We start from the raw sequence: 19,646 nt of genomic DNA on the forward strand, positions 1-19,646 counted from the left end.
AGAAGCCACATTCTTGGCCAATAGGCACATCGCTTGGAAAACAAGCCTCTCGTGCGATCTATCGTAAAAACCGCGAGAACGGTGGAACATTATCGCGAGGTTCCGTCTTCCTCTCCTCCGCTCTGTCTTCCCCCAACCCTCTGAAGTGAGGGTTCCGCCCCGTCCCGCCCCCCGTCGTCCGCGCCCCGCCCCGTCCCCTCCCGGCGCCCCGCCCCGCCCCGCCCCGCCCGCCGAGTCCCGGCTTGCCGTCCAGCGCCCCTGCGCCCGGGAGCGCTGGCTTCGCTGGTCGAGGTGAGTGTAGCACTTTGCCGTTCCGGGTGGCTCACGTAGCAAGGGCCTCTGGTCCGACCCCCGGCCCTGAGGCTGGGTCTGGCAGAAGCGTCCGGGCTGCAGCGAGTGGACCCCGGCCCGAGCGGGCCCGTCTGGGCCTCGGGTCGCCACAGCTGCCGGGCCCTCCTCGCCCTCGGTGGTCGGAGAATCTCGATATGGGGTCTGTGAAATCCCTGCCACTGGGCTCACTGCTTCCAAACTCTAACGACCAGAGTGTTTCGTTAACTCGGGCAAAACGGCATGTGTTTTGCCTAAGACTTCTGCCAGCTTTCTTTTCAGTACTGAGAAAATAACCTTTAACAAATGCTTTTAATGTGCGTGTTTTAATTCATTAATCTACAATATTAGGAAATTGGAGTGGGTATTCCACTGAATTAAGTACGGAAGTCAATCTAAGGGACTCCTTTCCCTTAAAACACACCTGTTTTAAAATGTGTGGAATTTTCTTAAGATGGAAAGGTTAGTTTGCTTTAAATAATAATGGAGTGGATTGGTGTTTATCTGTCAGAAAACTGTTATGCAGGTGCAGTTGTGTACAGCTAATATTAAGTATACCATTTGCTTTTAATTGTAGATAAGAGGTAGTGAAGGGAATATGTATAAGAAAATTATCCTGGTAAAGGCTGTGCATTGCCAGTGAATGCATACGGAAAACCATTATCATTATTTATTATTGGAAGCTTTCAGATTTCATTTGTGTAGATTTCATCTCCCAAACTGCCTTCCTAGCAAGACGCATTTTAACAGAGTGTAATGGCGTTTTAAGGGCAACCAATCCCACCCATCAGGATTCAGCAGGATTAGAAGGAAAGCCATCAGGTTACACTGTATTCTCTTATTGGATCTTCCCATCAGGGAGTGTGGGTTTTGCTTTGTAGTCTTAAATTTGTATAAGCTTTGCCTACCGCTTAAATAATAAGAAGAAGAAGCAGAGGCCCCACTGAAGTTCATGAAAGTCTGCCTTGTAGAGCAGTGCACAGGCTTTGGAGTTGAACACCTGGGTTGGTATTCTGGCAAGTTACCTTCTGAGAAACTCAGTTTCCTCATCTATAAAATAGGCTAAATAATGTCTATTGCAGTGCAGAGTTTTAAGGATTGAGAGATCTTTATTGCACATAGCACGCACTCAGCATATAGTATCTACAAGCTGACCTTAGATCAGAGGTGAAAAAAAATCTACCTTGCAATATTACTCACATGTCCTACTGTCAGCTGTTCATCAGCTGTTTGAGGGCCTGCTTTGTGCTAGAGGCAGGTATACAAATGTGAAGAAAACAGCAAGGTCTCTGCCCTCAGGAGCTTACGGTACAGTCTCTTGGCTAGATTGACGATAGATAGATACACCAATAAATATATAGATTACAAATTGTGAAGAGTCCTACAAAGAAAGAGTAAGAGAGAAGACTTTAGCTTGGGATGGGGAAGTGATTTTTACGTTGAAACCTGAAGGGCGTTGGGACAGTGCTTTCAAAGGCTAAAGGAGAGCAGGAAGTGGTGTGAAGAAGAGTTTAGCACTTTCAAACACTAGAAAAGCCCAGGAGTTTGGTGAGAAGCCAGGGAGGGTGCTGCCAGGCTGGAGAAGTGGGTGGGGCCAGATTGTGAAGAGCCCTCAATACTTGGTAAGTTTAATTTTTCTTAAAAAACTTTTGAAGGGTTTATTTAGAATGCATGTGACTAGGGAGCAAGTTTACCTGAGAAAGAGAGGGAGACATAGTTGGATTTACTTTTTTAAAGGCTCCCAGCTAAGTGATTAATGTATTGCAAAGTGACTCGAGTGGACACAGGGAGACCAGTAATACATATGGCAAGGCAGGAGATGACAGTGGCTTTCCATTTGGGCAGATGGAGAGATGTGGATAGATTTGAGGTGTATTTTGGAGATGTAAACCATAAGCCTTGTGATAGATTGGAGGTGGTGGAGGAATCATTCATGACTTCCGGCTTTCCTGGTGGTTAGAACGACTGGGGAAGATTTGGATTGGTGATGAATATCAAAAACTCTTTTTGAATATGTTAAGTTTGAGATGCTTGTGAGACATCTAAACGGCTTCTAGTTTACTATTTCAGTGAATAATTACCCAGAAAGCTTCCCTTTCTAAATACAATCAACGATGTTATTTCTAGCCTAGTTCCCCTTGCTTTACAGGGAGAGAATTAAGATGTGGAAAGATTGAGTATCTTGTTCAAAGTCAAGTAATATGTCTCATAAAAATAGGTAAGTGAGTAACTAGTATAAATACGGGAAGGTACTGGACTCTCATGTTGCATTGGGGATATAATTGAATACTCCATATTCTCTGACCTTTTATATAAAATAGCAAATACTTTCTTATTAGTTGGGAATTAAGAGTTTGGAAATAATAGAAAATAACCAAGAAGTTAGAAAACTCTGCTTATTGAAAGCTTATGATACTGCATTTTGTACTAACTTGGTATTAATTCCCAGTGAAAATAGTTTTTCTTAAGAAAAAACATTTTCTTTGAAAGGTACTTCTCTTTGGAGAGTTTGAGAAAGGGTGCCCAGGAAAACCAGAGTAGAATCTTTGAACAAAGCTCAACTTGTTTTTAGTGTTTTAGCATTTTCTTAGTATCCTGTGGAATCCTGTCAGTCTGTGTGTATAAAGACTTCAGGCTTAGAAATCCACTGGACACCCTTCCCCAGCCCAAGAAAAAAAAATCCTTGTTCCCTTATGAGCTGTTTGACCTTGGACAAATTATTGAATCTCTGAGTTTGTTTCTTCTTGTGGTAAGTGATGTGAAGTTTGTTTCTGCCCTGTGCCTAGTTGATAAGATGGGAAATGTTATTTCTCTTCCTATCCTTGTCAATTTGGAGCTAGAAAGGAATTTAATCTGTTCTGGGTTCTGGCCCTTACCAATAAATTGCTGTCTCCATTTTATGTTAGGCAACTAAGGCCCAGAAAGATTGTAATAGAAAAGTACAGGATTCTTATTTCCTAGTGCAGTATTTCTTCTTTCATTGAAATAATTAAGTAAAACTCTGTGTTCCCAGGCCTGTTTCTTTGCTAATTTGATCATCTGCAAAGCTAAGAAGAAAGAAAGAAAAGAGAATAAAGAGATAAAAGAAAGAAAATATTAGAATATAGGACAATATTTAGATAGTAAGAAGTGAAGAAAATGAAGCTGTAAGTGGTCTAGTTATATTTTATATTATATACATTTAAATATATATATATTTTTAAATTTGTTTGGACTTTATCTTTTTTTAAAATTAATTAATTAATTAATTTAATTTATGGCTGTGTTGGGTCTTCGTTTCTGTGCGAGGGCTTTCTCTAGTTGTGGCAAGCGGGGGCCACTCTTCATCGCGGTGCGCGGGCCTCCCACTATCGCGGCCCATCCTGTTGTGGGGCACAGGCTCCAGACGCGCAGGCTCAGTAATTGTGGCTCATGGGCCCAGTTGCTCCGTGGCATGTGGGATCTTCCCAGACCAGACCTCGAACCCATGTCCCCTGCATTGGCAGGCAGATTCTCAACCACTGCGCCACTAGGGAAGCCCACATTTAAATATTTTTAAAATGTTTTAAGCTAAAGACAAAATGAGGTAGTTCAAGAAGGAAATGTGTTTGCTGTGTCTAATTTTTTAAGCTCTTTGTTTGGTTGCATGTTATGAAACTGGTCTCTGTTCTCTTAGATAGGGATTCCTATCTCAAGTTCAAGAACTACTTTTTTCAAATAGGACTATTTCTACTAAGTAGTAAATATTGCTTAAATAGTGAGAGTATTTTTATTAAATAGTTATTCATTTTAATCTCCTAAATATGTGTGAAAATTTAGTTTTCTTATAAAAGAAAAATATAGGAATGGATGTATAACTCTCTTTTTAATATCTGCAAATAGCTATATATGCTGACTGGTTTATTTGGCAACGTTTGTTAGCAGTATCATAATTTCCCATTTTTTTGTTCTCTTTAGAAATGGACCAATTTTGACAAGATGTAGTGCTGCAGTGTGCCTGATGGGATATGTTCAGTCATGGCATCTGAACTTTGTAAGACGATCTCTGTGGCAAGGCTGGAAAAGCACAAGAATTTGTTCTTAAATTATAGGAATCTGCAGCATTTCCCATTGGAGTTACTAAAAGATGAGGGACTACAGTACTTGGAGAGACTCTACATGAAAAGGAACTCCCTTACAACCTTGGTACAGTATTATGTTGCATTAAAAAAAAAAGTCATTTATAATGTGGTCCTGACCAAGATATATTTTATATATCTTAAGATATTCAGACCAAGATTATATCCCCTCTTGTTGTATAAACAGGTAATAAAAGTACACATACAGGGGCTTCTCATTACATGAGAATTCACTATCCAAGTTCTTGCAGTTATGAAGTTTTAAGAGTCGTGTAGGAAAGCAAAATATTCACTAATATACCACTTATAAAATTAGTCCCACACACTACTACATATAAGATAGATAACCAGCAAGGACCTACTGTATAGCACAGGGAATTCTACTCAATATTCTGTGATAAGCTATCTAAGAAAAGAATCTGAAGAAGAATGAATACATGTATCAATATATGTACAACTGAATCACTTCGCTATACACCTGAAACTAACACAAAATTGTAAATCAACTATACTCCAATAAAATAAAAAAAAAATTAGTCCCTATTCAGAAACCCCTCTTCACTTAGCCTGTGCATCTCTCTGGGCCTGTGCTTTCTTTGTGTGTTAAGATTCTTAGATGATTTATGGATGTTACAGTACCCAACAGACCAGTTAAAAAGTAAAGAAGAGAAAGACCAACAAGGATGACTTTGATTTAGACGTATTTAAAAAGGGAATGATTTGAAGATTAAAATATTAAGACAGGCATTAGGAGGCTTGATGTAGCCTTTGAGTGTTTTGAAAAAAACCCAAAACCAAAAAACCTTCTTTATGATTGCACTGTGAAAATCAGATGACCTTGAATTGGGCTGTCATCCAATTTGTTGGAAAAATTTTTGCCACAAAAGCCAACATTTGATTCACTCTTTTTATGTTCTAAGAATAAGCACATAGTTATCATTATAACCTAAATTTTATTACATATGAGATTAAAAATCTAAAATATTTTTCAAGAGAGTGTGCCTGTCAAACTTTTTATTCCCACTGTTTATCATGATATTTGGTCTCTGTTTTAAATGGATTTTGCTTTATGTGGCCTTTTCTGATTATCACTGAACCTCATTTAAATCTTACACTTAGAATTCTAGTTCTTTTCCACTTTAGATGATTTATGCATTCTTGTTGTTTCTTTGTGAACAGACCCATTTTTCATTCCCTTCTCTGAAAGTATCTGAGTATCTGAAAATATGCCTTACTGGCTTCATATATATGGAGTGTTTTTCTGGAAAAGTTTTAGTTAGTCTGTGCAAAATACCTACAATGTGTAGAAAGCATTATCAAATTTGTTTATCTTTGTTGTCTCTGAAAGTAAGTGCAAGTATATCTTTTATTTTTAGTGTTTGACATATTTGTGTATATATTATTTTGCATGCCTAATTAAATTTTTTTAAATTAGATTTTTCACTTTTCAAACTTTAATAATCTGTATATAGTTATATTAATCCTTTTTGCGAGATCATCATTGCATGAAGTGAAACCGTATTTACCTAGTGTTTTTCCTCCCTCTGGAGAAGTGGTGTAAGAAATAATTTGTCAAGGATTACAGCCCACATTTTCTCATGTTTGTTGTTGATGTACAAAGAAAAGGTTGTGAGTGGATTACTTCTCAACCATCAGTTATAGTCCACGGGTAGAAGAAATTGGCCTTTGCTTATAAATGTTACAATAAACTTTTGGTTTTGTGGCCGTTTCTTGGCTGCAGTTTTCTATTTATGAAAATATTTAAGTATCTACTATACAATTTTAACTGATATAATGGCTCCCAAGCATACATTTCAAGTTCATGCTTTGCCACCTTTTTAGTCACTAAAGATTAAATTGTTGCATATGTTTATAATGGTAGGTGTATATATTTTATTTTAATGCTTTCTCTTAGCTGGAACATTTGATTCCTTTGTATCAAAGAGCTTTTTAAACTGTAAAGTGCCATACAGATACCGGGATGGTGGCAATGGTAGCAAGCATACCATTCCGTGACTATACTGAGTATAAGACAGCTTACTTATATCCAGCATAGTCTGAGAATGGCATACTGCACAGGTTTTCAAAGCTGATGAAACAGTACTTGCCCTTGAGTGCTCCAAACTAGTGACTGCAGGCTTTTAGAATGTTTGCTGGTGTTATTGATAAAGTATATTTCCTATAGAAATAATAGAGATTTAGTATGTAAAATTTGACTTAAACTGCAATACTGTCCAAAGGAAAAAAACACATTATTGGAAGCATATACTATCTCAAACACATTATGAGTTAATTGGCCTTTTTTTTTTTTTTTTAAGAGAAGCTTGGGAACCTGCCAATTATTTCCATTTCCACATTGTTTTATTATTTCTTATTAACATTGTTTTATTGTGTTTAAATGTCTTCTCCTCAGCATTCCCCTTCTCCCCTCTTTGTATGAAGCCTCCTGGTGAGGAGTCACTAATGCCTGACTTCTGTCCTTCCTTTTTCCCTTCAAGCTGCTCAGTATTGCACTATGGTTTATATTTGTAGGATGATTGTATGTCAGATGCTTAGAACTTGGAGAATGCCCATATTAAAAATAAAGCACAGGGAAAAGCCTTTTTTATATACAAAAGAATAAACTGTTCATATTTTACATATAAAAATATGTGCCCTTATAGCAACCAACATAAGAAATATATGGAAAGTAGTAGTTTCTCTTTCTATTCCTCCAATTCTGTGCTTTGGAATAACCAGTGTTAATAGTTTGGTTTTGTCCTTCCACTCCTTTGCTTGTGTTTATGTAATTGTGTACTCTGTATTTTTTTTCCCTTTTTAAACAACAAAAGGGAATCATACTCTACATATTTCTCTGCAGATTTCTCTCTTCACTTCATTCTCATTCCACTAAATTCTAGGCCAAGAAATATATATACATCCTTGTATTTAGGATCAGGTCTCAAAAGTAGGATTGCTGGGTCAAAGGGTAGGAACATTTTATATTTTAAAATACTTTTTAGCAGTATTTCATTATACAGTATTACCACTTATTTGTATAACTGAAAAGTCTTAAAACTGTTTAAAATATAATGAATCAATTTATATAGGAATCCAGTTATATAATTAATAGGTGAATAAGAAGTAGTTAGGAAACATTAAGATTTTGGTTCCTAACATTTATCTTAGAAAATGATTTAAAGAATTTTTCTATAATTATTTTAAATACAGTTCAAGAATTATTAAGTCTCTGATCTTTGTGGTAGTTTGAAGTTAATAAGAGAATAGGAGATACAGGTTCTGTATTTGATAGGCATCCACATAGTTGTTGAATGAATAAATAAAAGAATATAAAGTAGAAGAGCATAAGGTCTATAGTACAGGTATAACAGTTCCAGACTGAGAGTCTTTGAGGGCAGGGACTCTGTGTTAAATTCTGTATCCCCAGTGCCTGGCTACTGTCTAACATTTGTAGGACATATAATCTAATTCTGTGTAGCAGGATTGTAAAAGATTTTTTAAGGAAAGTGCTATTTGCATTCACCCTGAAGAATGAGTTTGTCAGGAGCTTGGGAGGAAAACTATCATTCATTCATTCAACATGTATTTATTGAGTACTTTCTGTGTATCCAGTACTCTACAAGGCACTGACATAGATACATCATGGAACAAATTCTTACTCTCATGGAATTTTTGTTTCTTGACATCCCAAGCTGAAGAAAAACATATGAACTGAGATTCAGTGGCAGAAGATTAGGATCAATATTTGTCCAAAGACTTTAGTGACAAAGTGATGGTGATTATGATGGTGACTATGTTAGAAGCTCTGGAGAGTAGAATGCAAGTTTGAGGGGTTAATTGGTGAGAAGGAGATGAAAAAATAGATAACAAGGTAGATGGGTCTTCAGGTTTGGTTTTGATATGGAAAAGCGGTCATAGCTGGAGGGGTCTTGACAAAAAAGGAGAATTTTTTCTTCTTTCTCCTTTTTTCTTTCCTGTTCACCCCTCTTCTCTTTTCTAAGAGGAAAGAGTTGAGCCTGTGTAAATGCTGATGGGAAATCTCCATTAGAGAGGAGTTGAAGATTCAGAAATAAGGAACAATTAAAAGTTCAAGATTCCTAAGAAGGTAGGAAAGGATGTGCTCCAGAGCACAATTGGAGGGAAGGACTTTAGAAATAGTATCCCCCTTCCCGCTTTAACAAGAGAAAGAAAGGATAGGTGCAAAGGAAGATTCAGATTGTCGGGGAGAGAGTTCTTGTCTGGTGACTACCAGGCAAGGCCAGCTGCTTAGGGAGTGAAGATTTGTGGAGAGTGCAGGTTTGAAATTATTGTTGCGAAGAGTCACAGCAGTTTGGTTAGAGAAAGGTAGTAGAATCATTGGCATTATTCAGCAAGCAGTTGATGGCTAGGTTTATGGTGGAACCATCTGCTTGTTTAGGGAGTTTTCTCCTGCAGTTCTCAGATGTCTGAGGTATGAAGAAGTTGGGATGTCGCATTTATGCAGGCTTAGGTTTTTGCCAGGTATAGAGGGACTAAGGAGGTTTAGGATTTTGGCAAGAGTGATTAAAATGATGGGACATGGAGTCTGAGGTGGATTGGAGGCAAAGGAAGAAAGGAGTGAGTGAATAGGGAAAATGGAGAGGGTCCAAAGGATCCATTGATGTTGAAGACTTATTATACTGGGCATGATTGAGTAAGCCATCTGGGAGGATGGGATATTATAGTTGTGGAGAGAGACATCAGTCATGGAGAAGTTTCAGATGATGACAGGATATGAGTGTGCAGGCTGGAGGGGGCTGAGGTAGAGCCTACCTTGTCCCCTTGCACCCTAATCCCCACACCCCCTCCCTGCAAATAGCTGGGGTCTTTGTAAGAGTTAGAGAAGGAATGAAACACGGAAGCAGGAATTAGCAGTGGAAGCATTTGAGTTCTGCAGTCCCAACAAGAGAGTGTTTTATTGTTTGGTAGCACAACTTAGTACTAGGAAGTAATAGACCAAGGTCCTATATGCTTAACCTCTTTGGATCTCAGTTCCTTCATTTATAAAATAAAAGGCCACAAGCGACTTGGAGGGGAAAAGAAAAGAACTCAACTTGGAAGCAAAATCACTTAATGGATCTGCCAGCTTCTCTTAATGAGTGTAGTAGGCAGCAGGCCTTCCTGGGGACATGGAAGAGTGACCTCCCCAAATACTGATGGAGCTCTCATCTCACCTGTTGACAATTTTATTTATAAATATGAATGGATAAGAAAGAGGCATCTAAATTTTAGTGAAAGAAGGGAGTTTGGCTTATGGCTAAGAGCAATAAGAGTAGATGGATCCTGATTAAGCAGTTAATCTATGTAACAGGAGAGAACTTAAAAATGATATCCTTCTGAGATTCAAGGGAAGAAGAGGTATGTCCATCACAATCCTGAATTGGGGTGGGGGGATGAGGATGTTATTTCTTTCCTATTGACCCAGGAGAAAATTTTCCTGACCTCCCCCCATCAAATATAAACAGGCAAATCATAAAAGAATACAGATAGTCAAAACAAAAAAATGTTTAACTTTCAATAGAAGTGATAAAACATTGATCATCCTTACCTAGTAATTAGAAAAGATTTAATACCTGGTGTTGAAGATTATCAGTGCCCTATGTTGAAGACAATGGGGAGAAGATGCTCTCATACACTATTGGAAGGAGTGGAAATTGACTCATTACTTTTGGTGGGCGGTTAGACCATATCTAGCAGAATTTTACATGTGCATATGTTTGAACCAGCATCTTCACTTGCAGGAATTTACCCAACAGAAAAAATAGTCAAGTGGACAAGGATACTCATCACAACATTGTATATGATGAAAAATTGTGAAAACCTAAGTGTTCATCAATATGGGGTGTGTTAAAATCTGGTAGCAGCTACCATCATTTGAGTCTTTACTAAGTGCCAAGCACTGTTTTAAGTGATTTATATGTATTAATCTAATTAATCTGCAAGACAGTCCTATGAGGTAGGCACTATTATTCCTACTTTATAGACAAATAAACTAAGGCATAAAAAAAGAATACATCAAACAATAGTGATTATAGCTGTGGAAGAGGGGAGGGCACAAGAACGGGGGTGGGAGCTGGAATAAACAGAGCCTTACACTTAAGTGTTTATAGTAAAAGGGAAAGGTCCTACTACTAAGTTTGGTTTATATTCTTTTCAGTATATGATTTTTATAATTAAAAATCAAAATAAGATTATTGGAATTTAGTGCCACTAAGATCTTATCCAGCTCTCAAATTTTATTAATCAGTGAGTCTAAACGTTTTGATTTACAATGATGGTGATGCCTGCGTTTATGCTCCTTGCAACTGGTGGCTGGGTTGAGGGTGAAAGGGGTTGATGACTGAGAAGTCACACAGCTACACGCTCTACCCACTTTGAATTTGGTAAGAGTAGGATCTGGATCAAATGAACATCAGAACACCCTGAAGGGAAAAACAATAAGTTAAAGAGATGGTAAAAAAAAAAAAGCACCATGCAATCAAGTGTGCCAGAAGAAGTAGGGAGAGGGAATGGTTTTGTTTCTGTTTGATTGGTTCATTTTGAATTCCAGCACAAGGGCTTCTTGTTTTTCCCTAATCTGTTGGACCCCTGCAGCTTCCACTGCTGCTAGGGTGTAGGGCCTCCATAATCACTGTGAATACTCTGTTCTTGAGTTAGCTCTGTATAAAAACATCTTAGTTATTTCTTAAATTGAATGTGTGGAAACGACTTATGTCAAATGGTAAAGCATTCTTATGCTCTGTTTATGTTTTAACGCTTATAGTCCTGCAAAACATTCATTACAAATGTACCCCGTCTCAGTAATATACCTGTGCCTGAAAAGTGTGAGTGTTGTTATAAATCAAAGCTGTTTTTCCTACTGAATTTTCAGATTTAAGTAACTTTTCCTCATTGTTACTGGTTGATTGACAGTAGCTCCTTGTCAAATACTTAAACTATTTGAAATAGCTTGGAAAATGAATGTCTGACCTTTAATTTATTCTGTTGAATCATAGAATTTCAAAGCTATATGGAACTTTATAGATGATTTAGGCAGTTTTTCTTTTTTGAGGTAAGTAAGCTTAGAAGAGGTTAATAGATGTGTCTAAAGTCATTTTTATGGCCAGTTAGAGCAAAAAGCAGGTCTTCTAATTTGTAGTCCAGTTAGTCTTGCTTTTTTAATTCTGCAGGTATTTATTGATGACCTGTTTCTAGCCTAGCACCATGTAGTTAAAATTTAACCACATTTATCCACTGTGGAGCAATGAGGTGTTCCATGTTAGGTGAGTTTTCCTAGTTACCTCTTTGAAGTTTACCTCTGAGTTTTACTGTGAGTCTAACTTTTGATAGAAATACTTTTACAACATGCATCATTCTATACTTTCTTAAAGAAATATGGGGAACATGATTTAACCCACTCTTTGTGATTTGTAGTTTTTGCCTGGGGAATTAGGAGGGAGGTTTTAGAAGGAAGGGGCAGGGATACAGATCTTTATCTAACACTAGACCATATCCTTGTCCACTTGAGGGATTCTGTGTACAAGCAGAAGACTCAGAAGCCATTACTTTGTATATGTTTCCACAAATTTAAATTCATTTTCAAGCATTCACTATACTAAAAATGAGGTACCTGTGCACTGAGATACCAATTTTTAAATGTTAGCCCCATCGAATCAGTCTCTGTCTCTCCCTCTCCCTCTCCCGATAGATAGATAAATAGATAGAAAGAAATAGATAAAATGTATGTAAGGTGCTTAAAATATCATACATTGAGCTTGGAACACTGTTTCCTCCTAAAACAAACAATTATGTTATAAGCATATAGAATTATAAAGGGTAGGTATATTTTTAAATGGTTGATCTGGCCTTATGGAAGAAGTGTTTAGTATTCTTTTTTTGTGTCTATTTTTGTTGCTGTGAAAATTCCATTTATAAAATCATACTTACTGTATGCATATTAAATAGGTTTTTTTAAAAATAAAAAAATAGAAAGTAGGTGGGGGCATATGATGATCTAATCTTCAACCCTTGTTTATGATATCTATATAGCTTTCCTTTTTAAACAAATATTTTTAATATTAATACTTCACAAAAAAATTTTTTTTTAATATTTATTTATTAATTTGGCTGTGTTGGGTTTTAGTTGTGGCACCCAGGATCTTCATTGTGGCATGCGGGATCTTTTCGTTGCGGTGTGCAGGCTTCTCTAGTTGCGGTGTGTGGGCTTCTCTCTAATTGTGGCATGTGGGCTCCAGAGTGCACAGGCTCAGTAGTTGGGGCACGCTGGCTCTCTAGTTGTGGCGTGCGGGCTCTAGAGCGCGTGGGCTCAGTAGTTGCGGCGTGCGGGCTTAGTTGCCCTGTGGCATGTGGGATCTTAGTTCCTCGACCAGGGATTGAACCCACATCCTCTGCATTGGAAGGCGGATTCTTAACCACTGGACCACCAGGAAAGTCCCAATACTTTACAAAGAATTTAAGTAATTTTTAATGTTTGTTTTCTTTTGAAAAATATTCAGATACAGTCGTCCCTTGGTATCTGCGGGGGGTTGGTTCCAGTACCCTCTCCGATACCAAAATCAGAGGATGCTCAAGTCCCTTACATAAAATGGCTTGGTATTTGCATATAACCTATGCATGTCCTCCTATATACTTTAAAATCACCTTATAAGATTGCTTATAATACCTAATACAATGTAAATGCTATATCAGTAGTTGTGAATACAATGTAAATGTTATGTAATAGTTGCTGGTGTAGCAAATTCAAGTTTTGCTTTTTGGAACTTTCTGGAATTTTTTTCCCCTGAATATTTTTGATCTGTGGTTAGTTGAATCAGAGGATGTGGAACCCACACACAGGACCGACTACATATTTCAGTTTTGTAAATGTATCAGATGTACAGTCTTTTTAATTTTGAGTGTATTTTCTGTAAGAGTTTTTGCTAAGTAAAAAATATCAGTCTTGAAGTTTGTTTTACATTTTTGGCAATGAAACACTTGCAGTTTTGCAGATACTTAACATTTATTTATATTTTTTAAGGTGATAATTTTAGCCTCTATAAATGTCAAACAAATATTTCATCATTTTGAAGAAAAATAATCTAAAAATTTTATCATTCATGCAGTTAGTTAAGTAGTTCTTTTATGTTTTATATCTAAAAGAGCTGATTTTAAGTGAAAAATTGGTAGTGAGTGTAATGATATAAATTTTGCACTAACATGAAAGCTACTAGTTATGTGTGGTACTAATGTTTAAATTATTGATAAACGAAATAATACTGAAAATTCAATTCCATAGTCACAGTAACTACATTTTAAGTGCTTAATGGCCACATGTGGCTAGTGGCCACTACATTGGTCATGTAGCTAGAGAATATTTCCATCATTGTAGAAATTCTGTCGGACCAGTGGTGTGCGTGACTGAAAAAAAAAAGAATACCTTAAAATTGATAGTAGCAACTCATTTTTATCATGAAAGTCAAACTGCCACTGTGTGTTAATGCTACAGAATTGTAAAGAAAAATTTTCCCAGAATTCTTTTTAGACTCCTCAAAGACAACTTTAGAAACAAAAGAACTTGTCCATATTTTGAAAGTTTCCTTTTCTCAATTTTCCCCCCTTTCCTTCCCTTTTGAAATGGCTTTATGGGCTTCCCTGGTGGCGCAGTGGTTGAGAATCTGCCTGCCAATGCAGGGGACACGGGTTCGAGCCCCGGTCTGGGAAGATCCCACATGCCACGGAGTGACTGGGCCCGTGAGCCACAATTACTGAGCCTGCGCGTCTGGAGCCTGTGCTCCGCAACAAGAGAGGCCGCGATAGTGAGAGGCCCGCGCACTGCGATGAAGAATGGCCCCCACTTGCCGCAACTGGAGAAAGCCCTCACACAGAAACGAAGACCCAACACAGCCATAAATAAATAAATAAATAAATAAAATGAAATGGCTTTATTTTAATATTTGTAATGCTTGTATTCAATGAATTTCCAATGAAATTTTTGTTTTAATGAACTTGGGACATAAAATATCTGTGATTATTTTGATGGATGCATTCCAAGAAATTTGGGTATTTGCCATGGTTTTTCATTGTTTTTCTTTTAGAACCATGAAAATAAACAAAAAACCCTAAAGATGCTATGCTTTCATATCCAAATAATCAAAATTTGCATTTTCCCATAAAACACTGACATGTTTGGGATTATCTTTTTGTATTGCTTATGAATAGATTACTCATTATTTGCCCAGTGTAGTCATTACATTTTTGCTGGGAAACAGGATGTCAGTGGTAACTTCTAGTGGTCCTTGACCTGACAGTGATTGCACAGCCCTTGTTAGGAGGGGTTAGTGAGCTGTTAATGCTCTTAAGCACATTTCTTATTGCCCCTTCTCCCTCTCCCTAGCACCTCCCCTCATCCCTCTCCTCCCAAAATGTGTGTCAGGCTTTCTAGGATAATTCAAATGAAAACCATAGTTAATAACATTCCTTTGTGTCACTCGTTTCAGAAGAAAGGAGTTTAACCGTCGGAGATTTTGATGATGGTAGATGCAGATATTGAGAATCTGCTGTATTTTTCTATCTCCTGGAAACACCAAGGAAATATGACAAGAGTTTAAGACAGGCTCATGCTTTTTTGGTCTGCTTAATGTTTATTTGGAGAGAAATTTTAAAAGAGGAAAATGAGTAGTTAATGGGAAGTGAGCCAAGAGACAAGAGGGTAAATGGTAAGGGACATTGGGGAGCAAGTGGTGAGTAGGACTGTGGAGGGCCTTTCTGCTATTGTGGACAAGGAAAGGTGGTGCTGCTCATTTCTCTCTGTTCCCGTTAGCCTGCCAGAGCTTCTGACTTTCCTGCTGAGAGATCCTGCTTTAAAACATATATAAAAGAGGGAGAAATACTTGAGGAGGAATGAAATAATATTCCTGGTAGTAAAAGAAGTTTACCTTAGTTGTTCTCATATAGCCACATGGTATTTAACCCTTGCTGTATGCTTGCCCAGAAGCAGTGTCACCAAATTATTAATCCAACTAGAAAGCTTGTTGAATATGTTGTGGTGGTTTTTGAATGAAGTACTTTTTGCCTTCAGTACCAAAACTTTATTAACTTTATTAAAATTAAAAATAATTTATTGAGGTGAAATTGACACAATGTAAAATTAACCATTTTAAAGTGAAAAATTAAGTAACATTTAGTATATTCACAGTGTTGCACAACCACCGCCTCTTTCTAGCTCCAAACATATCCATGACTCCAAAGGAAAACCCCTTATCCATTAAGCAGTTTCTCCCCACTCCCCTCCACACCCCAGCCCTGCAACCAGCAATCTGTGTTCTATCTCTCTGGATTTATCTATTTTGGATATTTCATATAAATGGGATCATTCAATATGTCACCTTTTGTGTAGGGCTTCTTTTCACTTAGCAGAATGTTCTCAAGGTTCATCCAAGTGGTAGCATGTATCATTCCTTCATTCCTTCTTATGACTTAGATGCCACTGTATGTGTATACTATAATTTGTTTATCTGTTAATCCATTGATGGACATTTGGGCTGTTCCCACCTTATGGTTATTATGAACAGTGCTGCTATGAGCATGGGTGTACATGTACATGTTTAAGTACCTGTTTTTAATTATTTTGGGTATATATATATGAGTGGAATTATGGAGTCTTATGGCAATTCTATGTTTAACTTTTTGAGGAACAGCCAAACTGTTTTCTACGGTGGCTGAACCATTTTACATTACTGCCAGCAATGTACAAGGGTTCCAATTTCTCCACATCCTTGTCAGTAGTTGTTATTTTACATTTTTAACAAATTATGGCTATCCTAGTGGTTTTGAAGTGGTACCTCGTTGTGGTTTTGATTTGCATTTCCCTAATGCTAATGAATTTGGGTGTCTTTTCATGTGCTTTTTGACCATTTGCATATCTTCTTTAAAGAATGTCTTTTCAAATCCTTTGCCTGTTTTCAATTGGGTTGTTTGTTTTTTGTGGTTGAGTAGTAAGTGTTCTTTATATATTCTGAATGCTAGACCCCTATTGGATATATGATTTGCAGATATTTTCTCCTATATGTTGCCTTTTCACTTTCTTGAAATGTCCCTTTATGCACAAAAATTTTAAATTTTGATGAAGTCCAGTTTATCCATTTTTTCTATTGTTGCTCCTGCTTTTGGTTTCATATCTATGAATCCATTGCCAAATCCTTGATCGTGAAGATTTACCCATGTTTTCTTCTATGAGTTTTATGGTTTTAGCTCTTAGCTGTAAGTCATTGATCTGTTTTTAGTTAATTTTTAGTTAACTTTTGTATATGGTGTGAGGTAGAAGTCTGACTTTATTCTACTTTTTATAACTGCTGTAGAAACTATGCACTTAATTCATGACTTCTTTGAAATGTGTTGTTAGAGGCTGGATGGAGCAGGTTTTGCAGAACCCTGAATCCTAGTGGTTTGTAACAGCACAATATTTCTCGTTCATGCTGCACTACTCTCTCAGATCTCTTGGGGACTTTGGTTCATGGTATCTTTACTCAGGGATGAAAGCTGATAAAGGTCACTGTGGACCTTTCGTGCTCAAGCTCTCTAAGGCCTCTACTTTGACATAATTCCATTGACCGAAGCAAGTCACTTAGCCACGTCGAGCTTGAAGAGAGAAGTGTAATCCTACCAGCTGCCCAGAAGGAGAAGAAAAGAGAGTAAGTAGTGCACAGTCACTACAAGAGAACAGGATTGAACATGTGTTTGCAACATATTTGACATATTTGTTCCAAGATACACAATTTTAAAACATTCCCATTTAAGGGGGTTGAAAGTTTTCCGTAAAAGGACATGGTAAAGCATCATTGATTCAAATTTTGAGGTAAATTTTATACTAACTGTGCTTGCTGAAGTTCACATTATTTGTAAAGAAAAAATTGTTCATTTAAGTGATAGTATGAGATTTAATGAAGAGAATTTTGGCTTAATTTATAAAACAATTTTTAAGTAGTTTAGTAGGAAGTACTCATACTCAAGGAATTTGGGTACAAGTTGTTTAGTAAAACTTTTGTATGTCAAAATTGTGAAAAAGAAGGAAATATTAGTAATAACAGTTTTGCAAGGCACTTTAAGGTTATTACTTTTGTCTATCAGGATTTTAAAATTTAAAAACATTTTAAAACTTAATAGACTAAATCCTATAGATCAAGATAAACTAGTTTGTGTGGCATCTGTAATCCAGCATTAGAGCTTAGTTACCCGCAGAGTAACAAAAATGTTGATGTTAACTATATAGTTGTCCAGTCTCTTACCCACTTTTCATAAACTATGGAAATAGAAAACTTAAAATGTATAATATTTCTCTTATATTATTCAGTTACATTTCTAAAATGTGCCACTAGAAAGCAGAGAGTGTATTAGAGAACACCAGTAGGTGTCAGCCACAGCCTTTGCAGCAGGCTGATTATTTACCAGGCTTTTGGGGTTTTTTAAAACCCAGTATTCTAATGAACTGCAATTTTCTCAAGGTTGGTGTGCTTATTTTTAAATTAAAACACAGGGTACTTGCTAATAAAGACATAGTGATGCACTAATGGCAGCAGGAACATTATTCAGTGCTTAATTGTGTGTGTAGCTAAATAGCTCAAAGAAGTAACTAGTTTGTCATGGAAAAATGGCGATACTGTCATGGAAAAATGGGAGACAAGTAGGCATCTGGAAAGAATGACCATGGGTCCTTTAGTTAGCCAGATATGATACTGATATTGTAGCAGATCAAACTAGATGAGGGTCTAATACCACTTCTTTTCTGGACAAGCCTTTCCTTTTTAGAGGAACAACTATTAAGCCTCTTACCTCCCCTCCACCACCCACAGAGTGCTTTAGTTTGCCTGGGATGCTTTGTAAGTATGCCCATAAGTGGAAGTGTATATTCCTCTTACTACGAGATAGTACTGGTACTGGTACGAGATACCAGTACTAGAAGAAACATTTTGGGGACTTGGACAGATCCAAGAGCAACTTTCAAGGAAAGACCATTCATGAAGGACCTCATTGCAGATATTGATGTCAAAACATGGGGTAAAGGGAATCACAGCATTCAGCATTTGAAAACAAAATGTGGTTTTATCAAAAGTGGGAACTCAATAAATGTTTCACTGACTTCATAACAGTATTCATATTCAGTGCTATTTGGTTATTGTAAAAGGGCGAGGATATTATATATGTAAGTAGCTTGGGATACTGTTGCTAAGTATTTAAATACATCAGTATACCTATATTAAATTAATAGTTTTATTTCCTTGATTAAAATAAACTAGTGGATTTCCATTGTGTTCAAGATTTTTAAAAATAGTTTTTCCTCAATATAAAATATAAGCCCTTAGTGATCTGTTCCTTGATACTCTCTGCAAAATCATATACCTTCATACCCTATGGCCCAGAAATACCAAACTAATGGCATTTCTCTTATTGAGTGTTTAGAACCTAAATTGTGTATCATATGATTGGTTACTCAATTATGTAGCAATTTAAATACTACATTTTAAAATTTAATTTTAATTTTTTTAATTTAAAAGACATACATGCTCATTGTTAAAGATTCAGATGATAAAAAAGTAGATGGCGAATAGCAACACTGGTCCTTTTCCTAATGATAATCGCTGTTTATAAGTTTCTGTCAGAAAAATTATTTGTTACAAATCTAAAACTTTATAATCCCCCAAACTTTTGTTTTTCTGTTGACACAATTGTTTTTATAACAGCTGTTTGAAAATATAAGATTTTGTCATGAGTACTGTTGGGGAGCTACAGCAGAAAAAATTATATTTTTGATTTCCCAAACATACCTCTCTCTCTTTTTGTCTTTTCATATGTTGCTTCATGTGCCTACAAAGCTAACCAGAACTTTCCTCCTCCCCGCTCCATGGCAACCTCTGATAATTTATATTTGTCCTTCAAGCCTCAGGTTAGACATAATTTCTTTTAAAAAGCCATTCCTGATTCTTTGTTACTGATATTTAGCTTAACTCTACAGTATGTTTTAATGTAGAATAAAAAAAAATTATTCCTGACTCAGTGTGCTCCTTTAGTTTTAACAACTCCTGTCTTTGTGTTTATGTGTATCTGTGTGCATGTGCATGTGTGAGAGATGCAGGCTGACTTTCAGTTACTTACAGGAGGCTTTTCCTTCTACCCAGGGCCTCCAGCAGAGAGAAGTCTGCTTTCAGTCTACGAGTGGAATTTTTCTAGGAT

At 36.9% G+C, this 19,646-nt stretch overlaps 1 protein-coding gene across 3 annotated transcripts in view; it reads left to right on the forward strand.

Annotated features, from left to right (window-relative positions):
- The first annotated feature begins 209 nt into the window (after positions 1-209).
- The window catches only part of LRRC28 (leucine rich repeat containing 28), a 180,332-nt gene continuing 160,895 nt past the window's right edge, over positions 210-19,646 (forward strand). The window contains exons 1-3 of one of the 3 annotated variants that reach the window (XM_036843625.1): positions 210-291; positions 4,264-4,309; positions 4,398-4,491. In XM_036843625.1, the coding sequence (XP_036699520.1) occupies positions 4,465-4,491 (27 nt within the window). In that variant the 5' untranslated portion in view covers positions 210-291; positions 4,264-4,309; positions 4,398-4,464. Of the gene's footprint in view, positions 292-470; positions 491-4,263; positions 4,492-19,646 lie in introns of those variants that run through there. The other 2 variants (XM_036843623.1, XM_036843624.1) reach the window with 2 other exon arrangements.

This window comes from Balaenoptera musculus, chromosome 2 (assembly GCF_009873245.2).
Source record: "Balaenoptera musculus isolate JJ_BM4_2016_0621 chromosome 2, mBalMus1.pri.v3, whole genome shotgun sequence".
Taxonomy (NCBI): domain Eukaryota; kingdom Metazoa; phylum Chordata; class Mammalia; order Artiodactyla; family Balaenopteridae; genus Balaenoptera; species Balaenoptera musculus.